The sequence below is a fragment of the Phaethon aethereus genome (assembly GCF_964289735.1).
Source record: "Phaethon aethereus genome assembly, chromosome: 1".
Lineage (NCBI taxonomy): Eukaryota > Metazoa > Chordata > Aves > Phaethontiformes > Phaethontidae > Phaethon > Phaethon aethereus.
This window is the reverse complement of record NC_138575.1, coordinates 68,907,324-68,929,677: the sequence shown is the minus strand read 5'-3', so window position 1 is coordinate 68,929,677 and position 22,354 is coordinate 68,907,324. Positions and strand designations below refer to the sequence as shown.

The following is a 22,354-nucleotide window of genomic DNA, read 5'->3' as shown; positions in this document are numbered from 1 at the left end:
TCCTCAGAGGCTGGTAATGTGGCCGATACTCTTCAGTACCTTTATTAATGATCTGAATGATGGGATAGGTGGCACTCTCAGCAAGTTTGAAGATTACATGAAATTTAGGGAAGACATGAATTGGGAGGAAGCAGTGTGCCCTTGCTGGAAAAAAAAAAAACCAAAATGAAACAAAAAGCCCCCTGCACCCTGGGCTGGACTAGCAAGAGTATACAACCAGGAGAGGGAAGCAGTTATTTCTCTCTATGCAGCTCTTGTGAAACGACTGCTGGAAGGCTGTGCCCAATTTTGGGCTCCCCAGTACAAGGAAAACATTGAAAAGCTGAAGAGAGTCCAACAGACAGCCACCAAGATGGCTGGGGCTTCGAACACACGATGTAAAAGGAGAGGATGAGAGAACTGGGTTTGTTCAGCTGAAAAGAAAGGAAGGCTTAGGAGGAACCTTGATGTTCTCCAGAACTATCTAATTTGAAGCTGTAGAGGTGACGGAGACAAAAGTCTTTTCAGAAGTGCACAGTGGAAGGATGATGGGCAACAGGCAGAAGTTGAAGCACAGAAAATTCTGCCTTGTTAATACGGAAAATATTTTACAAGGAGAGCAGCTAAACACTGGACCAGGTGCTCAGAGAGGTTGTGGAATCCCCATCACTTGCAATTGCCAATTTGAGCAGGAGGTTGCATGAAATGACCTCTGGGAGAGCCCTTCAACCCGCATGACTCATTTACTAACTGGGACCAGAAGGTGACTGGATAGCATTACAATTGTTTCATTTCAGTATTGTTACAAGTATTTTTCAGAATGTGCTTGATACCAGTAATTTTAAGTTCTATTTCAGCAACATGTAAAACTGAACTGAAAAAAGAATGTATAATAAGAGTCCTGTATAATTTATATCATTACTATTAGAGTTTTGCTACTAAAAAGATATAGTTATACAAGTTTGGAAGCAATAATCATGGTACTTCCTTCAGAAATTATTTCTGTATTTTTCCATTTGTAATTTACTGTCTTTGCAAACACAATCAACATAATTTTATGAAAAATAAACTGATTGTATTAATAAAGTATATAACTTTGAAAGATGTGCTGAAAATTGCACACACATCAATAACGGAGGGTGCCGGTTGCTTTGAAGCTCAGTTACCTCTGGCTAAAGAAACTCATCTCTACGTTTTGAAATTTTATGAATACATTCAGACAGTGATTTCTAAATCCAACCAAAACTTCAGATATTAGGACACTTAAGTTTGTTAACAAAGGCATCATCTAAAGTGAAAATTAAAACACAGCTTCCACTTCATCTCAGTATTCCAATCAGCAAGAAATAAAAGCAAAACCCCTTAAAACTTCAGCATTAGAGTAAAAGCAAGATAAAGGTGAGACAAATTCAAACTATCTACTTTTAAGCAGCAAGTCATTGTGTTGAAATCTGACAACAGAAATGTGAATTCAAAAGCTAAAGGCAAGTCAAGTAAAAATTAAAATCTTAATAATTTAGAACTTTACTTACATATGTGCTATTAGGTCTTCATTTTTCCTTTCTTACTCTTAGTTAATGTGCAAAAGCAAATCTTTTCTACTTAAATTAGCTTCCCATTTGTTAATGGTATTGTCAGGGTTTTTCTTCTTCTACCACAAAGTTTTACACTTGAGAAAACAAAATTACACAAATTGCATCTCTACGGAAGAAAAGTAGAGGATAATACTAATACCTCCAAGGAAAGTATACCTAAGCTATAATTTGTAAACAAAGCAAATCATGTAATACATATTGACAAAGAAAAACTTCTAATATAACAAAACATCAAAAAATATTAAAGTTTACATATTTTAAACCTCTAATCCCTAGCCAGATTTATGCATTCCTAAATTGTTTCACATAGTTTTAAAAATCCATCTAAAGGGGATGGAGGTGCTAAAATGAACTAGTTAGAAATTTTGCCTTGTGTGAATAAAAAAAAAAAACTCTTTGAAGACTAAATAGCTCATTCATATAGAAGAAAAATTGTTTGAAATAAGTTTAAAAAATTAAATCTCTATCATTTTAGTCCCCTATGCTAGAAAAAGCATAGGAATAAACCCATTGAAATTTTATGGATTATTTCACTTTGATGAGATCATAACTATAACACAGAGAAAACACCCTGACAAATGACTGCAGTTCTGCTTTTTCCCATTCACTTAATTGCTACACATTATTAAATGATTATATAAAAATCAGAAATTTGCTATACAAGAATTAGAAGATGTTTATGATTTCTTTGTAGCCTGGAAATATATGAAACAAATATGTTATTTTTCACCCTAGTTTTTCAACTTTCTAAGAACTACCAAGCTACTAACCTCTGAACTGAGGAAAGATGGAAATAATTTTATATATGTTTGAACATTTTTAACTGTCATTCTTTTACAAAGTGACACATAAGACATTCCAAACTACAATGATATTAAAAAAACCAAAATGTATAAAGAATAAATCATGCATGCTTTCAAGTTGTAATAGCCCATTTTTTCAAATTTTGACCTACAAAAGCTCTACATGTTTTAAAACTACTTCTAGGCCAATCAAGTGATTCTAATTAAGACATAATTATTTATATCATCTTGATTTAAAACACTTCTCCCTGCTAGCCTCTTCTAAAATGTCGAAAGAATAAAGCAGCAATAGAAAAAGCAGAAATTTAATTTTTTTAACTCATCAGAAAGATGTCTCCTAGTATGATGGTAGGAAGAGTTCCAGTCACTGAATCTATCTACTGCAGCAAACCAAAAATTCTCTCTAAAAGTGTGTCTTATTTATGTTGCAAAATCTTGGAACAGGACAAACGTGCTCTTTGAGATAACTAATTGCTCCAATTAAAATTTCTAAATCCTTCTCTGAGCCTGGAGCAGAATTTTAACATAAGCATGGAAAAAGAGCTTCTTTGCAAAACTTGTCACAGTTAATTAAAATCTGGTCAGATAAGGCAAACAACCTTTCTCTTCATTGGGCACTGTTCAGCATTGCTATGATGGTACATCTACAAGGCACGTCCATCCTTTCTCACTAAGCTCCTTGGTGCTGCTCTTTGGCCATCACAGTATCAAGTTTGATAATCTAAAGCTAGGTCATGTGTACCTATGCTACAGCCTAGTGCACCGAGGCTACAGCTAGTGTCTCGCTGCTCTGACGGACATCTACCCTAAGTAGAGACATAATAAAGAGCGCTCACAGAAATCTAGTGTTACTTCTTAGAAGAAAAAGTGCGCATTGTTCGATTCAAAATAGCTACAAACAGGGATCAGTTCTTGCAATAAGGCCATACTAGATAACTGTAATACAGTTCACAAACAGGACTTTGTGGGGTTGCCATTTAACCAAACACTGAAGATGAAAAGAAATAATAGCTTTTTCTGCCATAGCCTCTTTCCTTAAGTTCATTGTAAATGAGTGCCCTTATGAATGACCCATTTCAGTGACTGCTTTACATACAAAACCTCCCTTTATTTGTTAAGCACTACATCCCTAACTCCTTAATTCAGTTTTGCACTCGGTTATATTAAAAATCCACCTTGCTTGAATGGGCCCAATTATTTAAAAAAAAAAAATCAAAACTGTAATTTACTACCAAACACAGTTTTTGTGACACAAAGTGCAAAGCTGCTCTTGGTTCTTTCCTCATTCCACACCACTGTAACATGCAAACCTTGAACCTAGAACCGACTCCTGAAGAAACCTTCTAGATAAAGACTGTTCCTTCTGTTTCTGAATAAAAGGCTGTAACCAGCCATTTGTCCCAGACCTGGATTCACAGTTCAGGGAATAACTGTCTAATTTTTGTCTATCAAACTAAATGGCTGTTTCATTCTTCATGATGAACTAGTTGCCATTCTATTACACTGATATTTCAGTGACCACCTCCACCCCACCTTCAATACCTGCTTATCCTCAAAGTTTGAGCCAATCACTCCCTTTTCCCAGGAGAATACTATATCTGCAAGATCACACTTTCATTTAAAGGGTGACTTGGTTTTGACCTCTTGCAGACAACAGCCACATAGAGCCCATCACAAGTCACCTGCAGGACTTAGACATCCTTCATTATACATATGTGGTAAAACTTACGAAGGAAGAAGAACGAGCACTGTACGCAACTTCTACTGCATCTTTTCAAGAAAAGTCAATGGTTAGGCCCACGTATATTATCAGGACTTTGAATATGTGTTATACAGGGCATGACAGGATTGACAGCTTCATAGGTGTATGGGGTAGATACCAATAAGCACACTGGTCAATGAAAAGAAGACAACATATTTGGCAACTTGCCTCCATACATCCTCCTCAGTTCTTATGATTTAAGACATCAAAGAGCATCACTACCTGAGCAGGAGAAATGCAGTGATATGTCAGTATATCCTGGAGACTCCAATTAGTATATGCCATAGCACTGCTGTGAACACAGATGTATTTGGATGGCAGAGTGTGTATGTCCAGTAGCAACCCAGAGATAAACAAGTCATCAGATTAACTACTGTTGTAAAGTCTGTGCTGATATCCCTTGTGAAGGAGTAAGAAAATGGGACAACACTGACGAAGCTGTTTGGCAAATTTCTGACAATAATACACAAGGAGCAGCTTCTTTTTGCTCCCCCCGGGTAGAAACAATACAGATGGTTTTGGTTTCACTCTTTCTTCTAGGCAGATGAGAAAGTTGGCCTAAACTTTCTTCTCCGAGAACTCCCAGGAAGTTACCTTTGTTGACTATGATGCTAGAATTGTATGATTTCAGTTCTTTCTTCAGATATATATTCCTAAAGACAGATAGTAATGAACAATTCAAAAGAGAAAGGGTCAACCAAGTTGGTGTAACTACGTTGGACTGTCCTTACAAATCACAGTTTGCCCAAAGTATTTCAAGTGTCTAGAACACCAGATGTGGACACAATCACATTATATTCTGCCATAAGTTGCACTGATATTTGGTGTATCTATTACTCTGTATATCTGAGAAAAACATATTTCTACTCATTGCATCTAGCATTTTAAGAGTGGGGAGCAAGAGAGGTTGTCAAAAAGAGCACAGCAGGCTTCGTTATCTTTAGAGCTATGTGCTGTCACTGCCATCACTGATAATTCTGCAACAGGTGAGTCTGGAACAATGAGGTGGCAGTTAATGTAACTTGGGAGCTATTCTGGAAGCTGTAGTCCAGCTGCTGGATTTCATCAAGTATTTGTTGCTGGTATGATAATAATTTTGTTTCTGAAAGTCTAGAATACCAACAATAATGTGAATAATTTTCACTAAGACTTAAGAAGGGATATTCAAAATAGCAGCCATCTTTTTATAAGCTATGAAGTTTAAGCTTGTTTTCTAGGGTAGAGGAATGTGATGCAGCCACACTGTCATCTGCTGAAGTCAGGGCATCCAGATCCATGTCTGTGTTCAGATGTTCAATGAGACATTTCATTTTTCATTATTTCGTATTAATGAGACACCCTCTGTATTAGTGAGTTGCCAAATACATCCTATGCTGGATACAGGATCTTTCCTACGTAATTGTATGGAAAGATTGCTTGAGTTCCCCCGAATTCAGGACATTTGTGAAAAGCCCAAGACAGTCAGATTGCTTACGGAGATACCTCTCACTCTGTGCAGGAGAATCCATTTCATAACCTGGGTATGGGAGACTGAGACAGTGCTCTGGGAGATGATCAAAGATATGCAATATCTTCTATATGAGGAACAATTAAGTAGCATTGGACTTTTCAGCCTGGAAAAGAGAGAACTTTGAAGGGATATGACAAATCTAAAATTGTGAGTGGCACAGAGTCTCAATCACCTGTTCACTGCATCTTCCAGTGCAAGAATCACAGAATCATTAAGGCTGGAAAAGACCTTTAAGATCATCAAGTCCAACTATCAACCCAACACCACCATGCCCACTGAACCATGTCTTGAAGCACCATGTCGAAACATTTTTTGAATACTTAAGAGCAAGAGGCTGTCAATGAAGCTACTGTGAGATAAAGTAGAAAAACTCAAAAGAAATGAGGCAGGTTCTTTCTGCAACAGAGAGTAGGCCTGTAAAACCACTTACCAAATGATGCTACAGCTGCAAAAGCTTACATGGGCTTAAGAAGACACTGACCATGTACTCAGATGGCAGATCCCTGGAGGATACTAAACTGACAAGTCACAAAAGTTCAAGAAAACCCTTATCTGTAAATAGTTGGGAAGATGGGACAGCATTATAGAGAATTATCATGTCTGCCTTGTTCTTAGCCTTTCCTGGGTGTCTGCATATGGCCTTTATGTGAAACAGAATGCTGGACTAAAGGGATCGTTGGCCTGAACCATTACAACTATTCCTTGGTTATGATCTTACCAGAACTGCAAATCTGGGCTCTCTAGGAATTTCCTTTCCTTAGGAAATTAGTGCAATCTTTAGTACTATCACAGTAATATCAATAGCTGAAGAAATCAATGAAGTCACAGTTAATTTTCAAGGTCAGACTGCTGGCCACTGCACCTGCACTATCTGTGTGAGAAACTGTCTGATGACCTTGAGTCTCAACACCACACCTCAAATTACATGTAGGCCTCAAAGTTGAAAACTGGAGGGATACCTTTTTGCTTCAAGATGTGGATCTTTACTATTATTCCCAGAAATTTTTTTTTACCAGAAGTCTAACATGCTTGTAAAGTCAGAAACAGTACTAGCGGATTTTGACATCTCAGAACTCGCTTTAGCTAAGATGGTCAAAACTGCTCTTAAAGTTTTTCTCAGCTTTTCTAATGTGTTAGAACATGAAGTATAAAAGCTGACCTCCCAAGCACATGTGAATCTCTCTGAGATACTAATGCTTCCTTTAAAAGCAGTATTTGCAGAAGAGTTTAGCATGCCTTTCCAGATGCTGGCAATGCTAGATATAGAACCATCAAGAAAGTTGATTTATTTTCTCAAGGCAGCTCAAAAATTCCGTATTTAGTATCTGGGATAGCAAAAGGCTAAAAAAACCTAAAAATACAGAAACACTGATGAACACATAATGGAAAATTAGCTGAGGAGGGTGATGCAGATGCACCTAAGAGGTCCTGCACAGAGACAACTTCCAAGTGTGGAACAGTGATAGCAACTCTGAACAAGATCCTGCAGAGCAGAGCAACTTGGTGCTCAGGAAGTCAGATGCAGTCAACTACAGTTCAGCAACATCCCTTGATTTTCTCCAGCCTCCTGGAGCCCCAAGCATGAGACCTGAGTTTCATGCAGACAAGCCTGAGTTCAGTTAGCCTGGGCTAGCTCAGAGTTCAAGGACAACACATGGTTGTTGACCCAGTTCCATAAGGAGATAATTTGGCATCTCTGCACATGGCACCATGTTTCCAAGGCCACTAAGGTGCTCACCTTCACGGCTGGATCCCACACCGTATCAATGGCTTGAGCTACAAATTACAGTATACCCAGCTTACCTTTCTCAATACATTAGAGCTGGGTGAGCAGCAAGGAGTAATTAATTTTTAAATGTTAGATAAACAGCATTTGCACTTTCCAAGTCAGTAAGTCATCTCTACCTTCTCCAAGAAATCTTTTACCATAAAGGCTAGGATTTAAAAGACTGATGATTTCCAGATATGTGTGAATGAAACAAGAATTCTTATCTCTCAACATCTACTCATCAGTAGCAGAAATAAAAGCAACTGCATTCCTAAAAAATTACAGAGCTCCTGCCAGCTTTTCATTTATGTTGCTGGACTTAAAGCAGAAACAAATGGAAGCCATTTGGGGCTCTTCCTGAAATAGAAACAAGAATTGGAACAGAATTATCATTGGTTGCTAAATAAAGGAAAAACTGTAGTGTAGAAACTCTGGAATCATATTATCTTCACTCCAGACACTCAAGAGATTACTGCTCTAAAAAAATAAATCTGGCCTAAATCTGGCTCAGAAATGCAACAAGCTCTAGCTTTCTTATATAAATGCTTGCAAGAGTACAATGGGTCAGGCCACAGCAAGCATATGAATAAGAAGTATTAAGAAGTATTTGCTACAAACACTCATCTCAAAAAAACTCTGTGCCAGACCTTGCTTCCCTGGCTTTCTAGAGAGGGGCCATAAACCTTGTGTATGCATCATGCTTTCAAAAAAATGCTGAACCACAAAGTAGACATACAATGCCCCAAACAGGTCATTAAATTCACACACACATATTACACATACATGTATAGTTATCAATTCATGCATTCAATCTACAGATGTATGTAAAATAATCTTTACAGAAAATCTTATCATTAGTGAATACACACATATACAGACATACCTGTGTATGTACACAACACATGCTGAATTACTAGCCTTTTAGAAGTTAATATTAGAATACTTCAACAGGCTGCTTGACAAGAGGAAAATGCATTTAACAATACCAAGAAATATAATGACACTGGCTACACAACAGATTATTTATTTTCCTTTATTTTTCCAAGATACTTATATGTAGCCTATATCGTATTATAATTAGTTTAGGATGATTAATAGTGAAGAATGTCTGCCATTGTAGTCCTCTAAGGTGCAATACAGATATAACAATGTTTTTTCTTTTCTGTTTTCAGAGGAATGAGTGCAAGGGGTTACTATGTGTGCAGCAGTGTCCCTTTAAGTAATCTTTTTTTTGGCTGTGCATCCAGGGCAGCTAATAGTTTTATCAAATACCCTTCACAGCAAGACGACTGTATCCATGGAAACTGTAGAGCAATCATCCATTACTCCCGCAAAGATTTCTCTCAGCTCTCTCCTAAATACAGGTAGCTACTTTCTCTCAAACGAAATAGAACGGAAGAATGAATTGTACAGTTTGTGTGACAGAGCTTAATATGGAGGTGATGGAGAAAGTGGGGCCTAAGAGAAAGCACATGCAAAGAAGCTGTAAAGAAGCTTTAAAACAGGGACAAATTCTGTCAAGTCTGCAATGTAAAATACAGCTGATAGAGAGGATGCAAGATTCTTTCCTTACAGCTGTGAAATGGAGAGGAGATAGAGAAGAGCTTAAGATTGGGGGTGAACCCAGAGCTTGGTCACTCACCTCTCTCAGCATGTTGGTTTCTTTTTCCTTCTGTTCGAGAAGGCTCTCCAAGTGGTGCACGTGCATCTCTGCCTCAGCCAACCGTCTTGTTCGTTCATGATCTTCCTCAGTGGCTTTTGCTGACAGACCTTTACTCTGCAGCATCTCCAGCAGCTTTTTGATGGACTCATCACGTGCATTTAAGGTCTGTTTCTGCGTCTCAATACGCAGTTCCATCTCTTCTAGGGTTTTACGTAGCAGGAAGAGTTCCTTGGCCTGGCGCTCATGCTCTGCATGAAGTCGTTGGAAGTTTTCCTCCGTCAGCTCTGCCACAAAGGGCTCACTGGTTCTAGTGCTGCTGTCCTGCTGGAACAGCTGGTTCAGGTCCCGCTGGATCCGAAGCTCATCTTGGAGAGCCTGGATAGTCATCTGCATATGCTAAAAGAATAAAGAAATGGAATCAGAGGATTTCCTCCACAAACTAACATTGTTCTTTGAAAGCAGAACTGAGGTGGACTGGGTTATACAGAAGTTTCAAGTCCCTCCTTCTATGCCCAGTAGTGGTTACTTAGCACTAGAAACCTCTTGCCTGAGTCACTTCCCGACTTCTACCAACTGGAGTGAGTCGCTGTTTCCAATGGGAAAATGTCAGTAGGAATATGTTGGTAAGCTGAGACCTTAAAATATTTTTTTTTTCCCAAATGCTTTCCTACCCTATAGGAGAATTCTGCATAAGAAGTCGTAGACTAGAATTACTATCTTGACAAAGCAGAGGGACATATGACTATTAGAATTTACATACCATCTAATAAAATTTAATCAGCCCTGAAGGCTCCCAAGGTCTTCAGTACTAACAGTACACATAGCACAGATTTTCCAGTTAACTTCAGCATTCAGGAAGAACTACAACTATAGAAAACTGGATACATGCTGACTGGGGAGAAGGGTCACATCATACAACTTTATGCCTGAGGATTTTAGTACAGAATAGAAATTACCATATTACAAAGAAGAATGTGAAGTCAATCAAATGATCAACAGTAATTTGTGGTTGTGCAAACAATAAATCCTGTCTCAATGACTCTGAACACAGTGGGTTAATATAGTGGGATAATATGGGAGAAGCAGATTACGTAGAAAAAAAGTCCTCACTTCATATTTAGATAAACATTTGCTTTCTTCTCTGCAAGACAGAAGTATTAATATGATAACGGAGAAGTACTAACACACTGAACAAAGATCTGATTACCAGGGATGAGATACGGACCATGGGATACATCTCTACTCCCTTAAGAGTGGCAAACACGCTTACAGTTTAGTCTGAATGTGAACAAGTCAGATGGACTGATCCCTGAGGCCTACCTTTATATTACAAAAATCAGTATCTGCAATACAGGTACTTCCAGTATTCACTAGAACTAAAGTATTAGTTAGTTAGAATTATAATCTGTTACCAAGCTTGACAGAGGAGACATAGCATTAAGGTTTATAATGTAAAGATGGCACCAAATTAATATGTTTGACATAAATCCAAGTACTTCATTTCACTCAAATATTTGTGAAACGAGGAGATGTAAAAAGATTTGGGTTTAAGTATTACTTCAAGAATATATTTATCACAATTCTTATATCAAATTCCTTGAAGATATTCAAAAGCCATCTGGAAATGGTGCTCGGCAATCATCTCTAGGTAGACCTGCTTGAGCAGGAGGGTTGGACCAGCTGACCTCCAGAGGTCTCTTCCAACCTCAACTATTCTGTGATTCTATGAAAAGGCAATAGACAGAAGATAGTATTTGCAGCACAGTTACCTACCTATAACCTGTTTTATAAACATGAACAGTTAATTTGGTTGTACAGAATGGTGCATAAAGGCGGTCCAATCCCATTTTCTTTACAAAGGTCAGTATTTGAGACCGAGTATTTTCCCTTCTTTTGTGTTCTGGACTAAGAAGAGCTTTTCAAAGCTAAAGGTGCTGTTTCACAATCGGCTCACCTAAGTCCACACTGCCATTAAAAGGAGCAGTCCAGCTTTCTGTCCCTCCTTAGGTGGCTGGCACTGACAACTGGATCGAAACTTCACCTGGCTGAAAACCAGCCCCATCAAAACCAAACGTCTTTCCAGTCCAATCTCTAATCCAGTTGACAGTGTGACTACACCGATGCTGATCCTGGCACAAACTAGGCGTGGGAGCATGCAGTGAAGGAGCTGGTGGAGAAGAAAATGGAACCACCCATAATGGTATCACCATAAACTGAAATCAGCTTAAATGCATGGTTTCATGATTGATTTAAGATGCTATTATTGTCTTTTCTTCTATGTCAATAACCCAATACTTGACAGTTACTAATTCTGTTAATTTAAAATGACACTTTAGTTTATAGAATCTCTGTGATAACATAGCACAGGTATATTAGGTGAGGGGAAAATTACTCCGTTCTAAAAAGTGCATCATGTTTATATATTGGTGGATGCTCAGATTTATTTTCAAGTCAGCATTTAGCAGTGTAAGAAAAAAGAAATATCTCAAAGTAATCAATATGGATTTTGAAAATGTTTTTAGAAATAACTTTCTTTTTTTAATTAAAGATTTCAATTTTCAGTTATTGTCATTTCTCCAAACCACAGTCAAAGTGAGAATGTCAGAAAACATTCAAGCCTTAAAACTGAGGCACTACCACAAATATGTCAGTGTGCAGGTAGGCAAAACTACTACATCTGTTCAATTACCGTATGTTGACCAAGATGTAAGAGAAAACCTACTGCACTCATGAAAAGATTTGCCTCATTTGTACCTATACAACACCAATAAAGCCAGTAGGTCTACAACAGCAGCAGTGAGAGAATATCCTTAAATTTTGTTGAACTTAAATAATAACGTCACTAGATTAACAACTTTACAATTCCACACACGAGTTAATTCCATTTGTATCTGAGAAGCCCTACTTATCCACAGCCCAGCTGTGTGTTGTTCCTCCAGCTAACAAACAAATTCCCACATGCTTCCACCTGCTTCTCCACATACTGCCACTTCAGCACTTCCTTTCTCTCAGGCTAGAAAAGAGCTTCTTCTGAACAACCACATCATCTACTAAATGAAATTACTTCCTCTACTCAGTGCTGTCTCAGAATCAAACTTGGGTTATTTATAAACATCTATGGACTAAATCACTACAACCAAACTCCTGCATTTTTACCATTTGATCTGCTATAAAATCTCATTTCAGATTACATAGGCAAAAATTGTGCCTCAGACCCACAAACTTACGTCCCCCAAAGTTGGAAAAGCCTCCATGCAACTTTTGGGTCAAAGAACTGAAATCTATTATATGATTCAGAAACACGATGTGGAATAAAATTTAATACCAGTGACAAACAGTATTTATTGGTCAGTATGTTAAGTAAGGACAAGAGAGTTTGGAACACCTGACACAAATGGTCAGCAACTGCCTTGAATTCAGTTTCCCAGGAAAAATGACGTGGTGGGGTGAGAGGAAGGGTTAGGACTCAGTTTATGAATTACTATCACTGTTCTCTAAGCTGCCCAGCTGAGAACAAACTTCATTATGTGCAAGGTAACTGGAAAATACACCATAAAAAATTATGCTATGCTTTTGACACCCACTCCTTTCCAACACGCAAGATGTATGCAAACTGGGTTCTTTGCTCTGCTCTCCAAAAATTTTTTTATGATTTTCAGAATAATGGAACAAAACCCTTTATTAATTGGCATCATAAATAAACTACTTTTTCAGTTAACATAGCTCATCTACATCATTTCAGAGAAAACATCCTTTTCCTTCTGAAGGACCATGCAAGTCTTACTAGCTTCTTATCCATTTCTCAGACTTCATTTTTAAATCAGTGACTATCCCAGAAAGGCAAAATATTTTTCAAGTTCATGTGATACTAGCCAGTGATGCTTAATCCTATTTCTAGGACCTGACTGGAGACCTCAATCTAACTTGAAAAATGCTGTTGAAATTGTCTTACCTAGACATAAACAAGTAAAAATACTTTTAATACCACTGAGCTTGGTTATGTCATATTCTGACGAATAAGTACCAATCACACTTTTCTTAATTAGTTTAATAAAGGCAACAAAATTAAAGTCAAAGCAATTACGTTGAACCTATACTTCACTTCAAAAAACATGTGGACATGGCACTTCAGGACATGGTTTAGTGGGCATGGTGGTGTTGCGTTGATGGTTGGACCTGCTGATCTTAAAGTTCCTTATTGCTCTTATTTCACACCTTGAGGATTCCCTGTTTTTTCAAGCACTGAAACTTGGTCTTTAAGCCTCACTGCAAATTATAACTACACATGCAAATCAGAAAAGACATTTTTGTGAGCACAGTTCTCTAGTAGGTCTCTTGCTGATTACGTCTAATGTACTTTTCTCTTGACAGAGCTAAGCTCCTTCAGGCCCACCTCAAATGTAAATCCTAAAAGGGCAAGGTGCAAACATAACCTTTTAGCAGGTGTTTCTCTGCCTGTATTACTTCCATGGGGCAACTTAATGTTTGTTAACTGGGCTCTACACAGGGACAGAGTTTGCCTTTCATCCAGCAGCATAAAATTTACATCTGTAAGTAGCAGAACATGATTCAATCTTCGCCTCCACCTAACAGGATTCAAATTCACATTTCCCACACCTTGGCAGATTGGTTAGATAAGTTTCCAACCTACAGTATGACTACAGTCAATGATACAGAAGTCCCTTATATTTGGTTCACAAAGCAGTCCTGTTGTTGCAGTCTCAGGATAATGCAACATATTTATTGCTATACTGGCGAGTTTGAGAACCTTGCTGCAGGCATCTCTTTTCATCTCTCCTTGTTGAAGCTTTTCCATTTTGCATGAAATATTTAAAGATTCAGTAGGCCTGACAGAAAATACTAAAGAGAGCACAGCTTCTTATTCTAATTGGTAGAACACATAAGAACAGAAAGACCTGAATAGCAATACTTGCAATTAACTTAAATGTTTATCATCTTACCATTCCAAAGGAAGTGGGGGACGTACATTTTAACATACTCAGACAGAAAAGGGAATTTAAATGATACTCTACAGGCAAGACCTGTATTCTAACCCAACATTTTAGATCAAAAGGAGGCAGCCATTGCTACTAGCATGATTTTGAAAGAACGGACTAAATTGTGACACGCTTTCCAAAGAAAGGATTTCCACACTCATCTTTGCAAGATAGAGCTTGACCTACCAAGCTACAGTGTTTAAGATTCCAATACACATTTGTCCATTTCGTTCTGGTCACCTGATTTGGGCTATTAATGCTGCAGATACTGTCTTTGTAGCTACCATAATCAGATATGGAAGTCATCTCATACTTTATTCAAGAAGTTTAAATGCCTAAATTAGACTGTGGGTTCTGCAACAGAGGTGAGGCACCTAGGCACTGAACACTTCTATAGTTAAGTTCTCCTTAATCTCCTGGATTTAAATTCTAAGTAGGTTAACCAAGGAAACTACTTTAATTTTTGGAATACCAAGTAAAAATTCAGTACATTCAAGAGATACCTGTCAACAATCAGCAAAAAGGAAGAGAATCTCCTACTCTTTCCTAGCAACAAGGAAAAACATAATATGCAATTATATGACACTGTGTCACAGAAATGCGTCACAATGAGGTGGGAAGCATTGTTACATTCTGCAAAACTCAACGACTTAAAAAATATTCTCCTCTTACACTGGGAGAACACTGAAGACTTTCATATTCATGCGCAAGAGAACATGGTGTGATGGAAAGGATGGGGAGAAAAAGAGAGGTCCTACTAGAACATTTAGTAGCATGTTAGAGGAGCTTCAGCTTCAGATAAAGGTTCAAGCTCTTACTCATCATCTTCATACATCCCAAATCAGGCTCTAGTCAGTAGACAATAAGCTGTTCTTGGGTGTATCTCTAATAAGATGTTCTTACAGAAGGGACTAAGACAGATTCTGCTTTGTACAAATATCTGAATATTGGACTGACTTAGGAATTTAAACCTACATCTCACATCTCAGTGCCATAAAAGGAAGATGAATCTCGGCTCAAGGTCCTTCTCTGAATTAGCCATGAGGCCTCCTAGCATCTCCCAGTAAGCATCCCTGACCAAGCCTATTTCCTGCTCATTGATTGGTTGATGTCATCTCACTCTTTTCTAATATTTAATCAGAAATTCCACTGCAGAGGAAAGAAATTTTTTCCTAACAAGTTTTGCTGAAATCATCAGATTCAATAACAGTTTCTTATAAAAATATTATTGACAAACTCAGCAACTGAGAATTTCCTGATTCCTTCTACTGTTAACCCACAATGCCAGTACATCCTCTACTGAATGACAGCTTTATGATGTGCATGTATTTGGTTACATTATTATAATGTACATGTACAAGCTGTTCTTCATGTAGAAAACCGTCAGTGCTTGGAAAGACATAGGACAGGTTTGCATTTTTTATAATATATCACATATTTCTGTATTTATTTTTCAGGATCCAACCCAGGAATAAATAAAAAATAAAAAAAGAGACAGATATTAATGTGTTAATCAGCCAAAAACTAGGTTTCTGAAGATGCCAATTTACAGCTAATCACTTATTCAGCCAACTATTTTTAAAGTTGGGAAAGAGACACAAGCTTTCAGCTACAAAAGCCCTTCCAGGTCTAAAATAGATGTACTTGTAGGACCTACAAACACTGCCTTGCTTTTGTTTTTAGATCATCATGACTACAATGCTACTACTCTGGAAAGAAAAGATACATTAATTATGATATATTTTATGTCAGAAGGACAATTCAGTAAGGTCTACACTCAAATGTACAGCACCAGAAAACAACGGAACTTGCAGGTGCTTTTCTCGCCAGCAAATCCACATGCACAATTACAAACTTTTGCATTATGAGGATTCTTCTCATGGTCTTCACAATGAAAGCGTTTCGAACATTTGTAAGAGGATGAACCACATTAAGCTCAAAAGAGATCACATGCCAAACGCTAGAATAGGATTTGGTCCCTATGGGAAATCATTCTCTCCCATTCGCAAAGAGTTAATGTGTTGGCAGCATTTCTGGGAAATAGATTCTGCTGAATGCACTGCAGAAGCAAAGGCCTGGCTGTCTGAGGGAGTCCCTGCTGACATTCAGCTGCAGCCCACGCAAAGAAACTGAAAAAAGGGCTAATGTCAGGTGTCCAGCAGGGTTGTGATGAAACAGAACTTGCTGATTCCAGAAATGCTACATATTCTTTGTAAGACGGATCAGGGGCTTCAAAACCCTTATTTAAATGGAAATGAATGGGTGATTTTTATAAAGTTTAGTTTAGATACAAAATACAGCTATGATTTTCATAGGATTTAATCTGAGAGTCAAAGGAAGGGACTTGTATTTTAAAGACAACTATACATTGCATTATCTCTGAGACAGCAGAAGGGCAAGATGGTAAAAAAGTACTATAGATAAAGAGCTTAAGTTGTCAGTAATAACATTTGTCAGCTGAACTAGACTCACACAAAATGACTCATTTGGTTTAAGGGGACAGTGTGCAGCAGCCTAATTCCTTTGCCCCTGTCTGTACAAAAAAACCCCACAAGCAAACCAGCAGAAATTAAATTAAACTCCTAAAGTAAGCAGATCAGAAACAACCTAATAAACCTGTAGCCACGGAAGAACCAAAATTGCAATGTAATCACCTCATACATAAGTGTACAGGTACATGCACAAAAAAGGCTGCAAGGTAAAGCAGAATAAATGCAGTACACCAGTTATTCAGTGGTAAATGTGCACATGAAAGATTTTACCTATGGTAAACATGAAGCAGCTTATCTTACAAAGAAAAAAAGTAAGCTATTTATATTTTCAAGAAATAAAGCATATATATGGGCAATTTCTATAGAATACCTGATGAATAGTAAAAATACAACTTAACCTGAAGAAACTTGTGCACTTACCTGTGTGGTAAGAATAAAAATTCCGATTAAGCATAGGCAAACCTAGTAAACTTCTGAAAAACATGTTTAACTATCAGTTTTTGAACTACTATCAATATAATTCTGACAGTTTTCTGTCTTCTTAAGGGATGAACCAATTTGACTTCTGTGGCAGATATCACAAATGGTTTAGCAGGCAATAAAAGACAAAGGAAAATAATTTCTGAAGTCATACCAGTTAGTCACAGCTACCATGTGTCTAAATTTTCAAACGTACATCTACATTAGTAGTTTAGCATGCTTCAAAAGCTTTTTCTCATGCAGATCTTCTGGCATCTACATTTCACACACTTTGAGTGTCACCATGCTATGATCCTGGAGTGCAGAAACTGGATTCTTTTAAATGCCCCTTATCTTTCTTGAGAACAGGTGTTTTGGGACTAGGGCAAAGGTTTAGAATTTCTCATTGGAATTGACAATTTTCATACTGCTTTTAGCCTCTCATTTCCTCTAGACTGTCCAAATTGGGTTAGCATTATGCTACTTAAATATCATGTTTTATTTATTATACAAAGATGAGCTTTGATTATTTGCTGTTATGCTGCTAAAGGAACAAGAGTCCTTGCATATATGCAGTTTCACACATTGCAGTAAGGTAATTCTTTACAGTTCCTGTCTACCCTGTCTGGCATGCACAAACTTCTTTTGTCACAAACTGTGTTGATAAAATGGATCTTCGTTTTTAAAAAAAAAAAAGCTACACACCAACATCAGATTGATCTAATTCAGGCCAGCCATGACAGAACTTGTAGAATTCGATATTACGTGATTTTGCATGTGTATAAACACACCCAATTTCATCCTGGTATAGATTACTTCTAAATGTTGCATCCGTGGAATAGGTGCTTAAGTTCCAAATTCAGCTTTTCTGAACCTCTCATCCTGTGAAAGTAACTAGAAATTATTACTGTATTGAGAGAAGGAGAATTTTAACATTTACATATTTATAAATGTCTAATATTTTCAAATTAATAGCATCTACATAAAACATGACTTATTTTGTTAATAGACTAGGAGCTTTTCTGCAAAAACATATTCTTATTAGTCACCTCTATTTGGGAGGTCAGCAAATATCTTTCCATTCGCTGATGCAAGGAATCAATCCAAGATAAAAGGTGTTCTGCTACATCAACCTTTGCTGTCTCGTTTGGTATTTTCCAAGACATAAGCATACATCAACATTATACTCTAAAAAGGAAAAATAGCTGATAATCTATAATAAAAGAGTACTATATGAAAAATCGATGCACAAGAAAGCTGTTGACTACTTTATCCACATCGCCCTCTCCTTGCCGTCCCCCACAACCCCAAATGTAAATCTTCTGCCATACTAGTTGGTTTGGCAAGATTACAGTATAAATCTCAATGTGCATGGGTCCACAAGAGTATTTTGACCAAAATATTTTGAATAACTGCCTCTGTATGCATAAACCCTGTAACTTTCATGTAAGGGTATAAAATATGAAGTAGGCCTGATCTTCAAAGCTTTTTGAATACTTCAAGCTTGTGACTGCTGAGGACTGAAGAAACAATTACAAGGTAGGCTGTGATATGTATATTGATAATATTTCAAAGAATTAGTTTTAATATAAAACTCTAAGCTTTTCAACTTCTGCTTGCCCACAACAATACTTTGTTGTTCCTGTCAATCTGGAGTGCAGCATGATGGCATCCTTCACCTGCAAGCAACAGCGGAAGATCACATGAGCTACCCAATGCTCAGAGACTATGGATTGATGACCACAGCAGCAGGTGTTCTTTCCAAACTTGTGCCTCCAGAAATTGAGACATCTCAATTGAGAAATTGTCCAGAAATCTGGACACCTGTCCAGATAAGATCTCAAGAGACCAATATTTGGCTGCTCAGCTTAAGAAATGGAATATTTGCTAGCCCCATCAGATTGAACTACAAAACTTGGACAGTGGCTCACCAGCAATCTGAAAACACTGAAATTTACTGGGGTTTTGTTTGTTGGCTTTTTTAAGGCACGTTCCTGAGCAAGAAAAGCATCAGATGACCAGATATGGCCATAAATGTGAGAAGACTGCACGAAGGACCTGATCCTGTCAAATAATAGAACACATGACATTCAGCATCTCCTAAACAACATATGGCTATACTGTGACACATGGAAAGTTCTTGCCAATGGAGTATTTGCACAACCAAGACAGGGAGATAACCAACAGCAAAAACCAGCTGCTGCCTCAGACCATGTGTAGAATGAGGCTTTGCCAGCTTGCTTATAATTTTCCTTATGCTGATTAAATGGTAACCTTGCAAGGCAAAAGTCATCTTAGAGAGCTGACTACAGAGTGTGGAAGCCTTGTAGGCCAAACACCTTGTCCCACTGTTTCACAAGAAGATGGGACCAATTTGGCTATGTCATGGTGGCATGGTCTAACCCCAGCCAGCAACTAAGCCCCACACAGCCGCTCGCTCACTCCCTCCTGGTGGGATGGGAGTGAGAACTGGAAGAGTAAAAGTGAGAAAACTCATGGGTTGACATAAAGACAGTTCAATAGGCAAAGCAAAAGCTGCGCACAAAAGCAAAGCAAAAGAATGAATTCATTCACTAATTCCCATGGGCAGGCAGGTGTTCAGCCATCTCCAGGAAAGCAGGGCTCCATCACACGTAACTGTTGTTTGGGAAGAAAAATATCATCACTCCGAATGACCCCAGCTTTATATGCTGAGTGTGATGTCGTATGGTATGGAATATCCCTTCGGCCAGCCTGGGTCAGCTGTTCTGGCTGTGTCCCCTCCCAGCTTCCTGTGCACCCCCAGCCTTCTCACTGGCAGGCCAGCACAAGAAGCTGGACACTCCTTGACTGCTCAGCAACAACTAAAAACATCCGTATGTTATCAATGTTATTTACATCCCAAATCCGAAACATAGCCTCATACCAGCTTCTGTGAAGAAAATTAACTCTATCCTAGCTGAAACACGGGCATATGGTAATACTTGCATTCTTGTTTTACTTGTTCATAGTCTCTCCAACCTGCCTTCTATCCCATACGTAATTGTAGACATTGCATCTTCTCACATTTGCCATATCATCAATTCTTCAGGGAAAGTAAAACAAGTCTCCTGGAAAAGCATTTGCATGTGGTTTTCTGGTTTTAAGCCACAATAAGGAACAACTGCAGGCTTTCATACTCAATTGGCACAAAATCCAAAAAGGCCTAAGATGATAGCTGAAAAAAGAGCAGTAGCCAGGTACATCACCAGCCACTGTAGAGGACTATAATTTGTGTGCTGCTATATACAGAAAACACCCCCTCATTCATTGTCCCTTCCTGAAGTAAGAAGTATGGGCTTTTTTTAGAGTCATCAATGCACAGCAGTCAGCCATAACAGCAGCAATCATTTTAAGGCTATCTTGCAAGATTAGGGCTTGAAGTTCTCACAAGCAAGTTGAGTTCTTGCCAAATGGAAGATATGCAGCCCATCTTCGTAAGTTTTCTCATGTCCTTTGAAATGCAAGGAGGAAGAAAACAGAATTCCATTTATAACAGAATTTACAATGGCAGCAACCATCAGTGAGACTCAGCTAAGGCTTTTCAAACCTGTGGCATTTTTGACATGATACATATTTTCTTCTGAGCTCTCTGCCATGAAATATTGGCTACACTCACAAAGGAACAAACTTGAAAATGTTTCTTTCTGGATACATCAAACCTCTTATGCTGAGTATAGTTTTGGGAAGACAGGCGGATCAAAAGTGTTACTGGAATTTCAGGATAAATTTAGAATATGGCCACAGTATTCATTATCCTTGTGAACGAACATATTAAAAACCTCTGATAAAAATGTTCTGGCACTTACCCTCATGCTGAAATGACAGCAGCACCTTTGATGGCAAAGCAGAACACAGCACATTACACTAAGTTCTACATGAGCTTTCTGTGACCTTTAAGAGGCAACACAATACCCCCTTGAGGGAGTTCAAGAGATAAGTGACAGGAATTTGAACAGCTTTGGAAATGAGGAGACCTAGCATAATTTACCAGAATAAGAGCCATTCAAATTTCTGCTAGATGTACCATGATAGTGATAGATGCTATGCTCACATGCTGCTTTGCAAGTACAAAGTCGAGGATTTTCATTACAGAAATCTTTACTGGATCCTAGAATGTGATGCAAATACTTAAACAGAAAAGTTTTCCATTCAGAAGAGCAGTTCTTCCTGCAGACGTCTTTCTGCTAGCTAACGAGAATTTTCAAAGCAAGAGGCAATTCCCTCTGGCAGCAGTGCTCAGTCATCCAATACTCAAGCCATCAGGTGCAGTAAGTTGAGTTCTTAGTATGCATCAGAAATGCATCTGATCAGAATGTGTATCAGACAAGCTAAAATGGGTATCTGCAATAGGATTGACAGCTAGAATGACTTTTGTCAATGAAAAGCTTTAATACTGTACTGTCTAACCTTGCACATCACTTTAGGAATCAAGGGAATAGACAGAAGTACATAAAGGAGATCTAAGTTCATTGTAGTAAATATAAAACTATCTAACACAGAATAGTCTTGTATTGCCCATGGATCAAAACGGGTAGTTGGTATAGACTGTGTTGGTAAAATCATGTAGGGTAAATCTGTCACTGAACGAATACTGGCTCTTAATAAATCTTTTCAGGAACTACTTACTCATTAATCATTACTACATGGTCATTCAAGCAATATGTCATGCTGTGAGACCTCTTGCAGAGCAATGACTAAACTCACTTGCTTCTTTATATACCAGACTGAGAATACGTAACTGTTCAAGATCTACAAAAGTACCGACAAAATGGATAAAAATGCTGTACAATACAGTCTTTTGTTTCTGGTTCAAGTGCATCTATGCACATCTTCTTATAACCAAGTGCTTTACATTTAAAAATTATTCAGAGAAGCATCTTAATCTGTTGATACATCTGTATGAACAACTGTCAAGACAGGAGAATGGAATTCCCTGCTATGAGTTCAAGGCATCAATCCACTAATTCTAGCAAGAGCTTAAGCATGGCACAAGTGTATGAACACAGATATTAATCTCAGAGATACCTTTTACAAGAGTCTGTTAATTCAGAACGAAGAAAAAATTGCAAAGGTCTTGTAGCATTGAAAATCTGGAAAGCTCATTTGTCTAGTGTTATGCATTTTCTTTCAGGGAAACAGAACAAACTGGCTTCTGATGCACCAAATTCTCCTCATCTGTTGGGTATGTTCTGGGACCTAGAAAGAATTGGGGAAGGGACTCCTCTTTCTAACCCATCTCAGTGCAAGGCTGAAGGGCCAATGGTGATACTTGTTTAAATGCAAAGTTTGAGGCACGATTCAGAAC

The 22,354-nt window shown here is 38.0% G+C and overlaps 1 protein-coding gene across 2 annotated transcripts in view; it reads right to left on the bottom strand.

The window, feature by feature from the left end:
• The window catches only part of ERC1 (ELKS/RAB6-interacting/CAST family member 1), a gene marked incomplete at its 5' end in the record, with an annotated part of 295,446 nt that overhangs the window by 233,070 nt on the left and 40,022 nt on the right, over nt 1–22,354 (bottom strand). For both annotated transcript variants that reach the window (XM_082013315.1, XM_082013316.1), the window contains one exon: nt 9,060–9,476. In XM_082013315.1, coding sequence (XP_081869441.1) covers nt 9,060–9,476 — 417 coding nt within the window. The remainder of the gene's footprint in view (nt 1–9,059; nt 9,477–22,354) is intronic.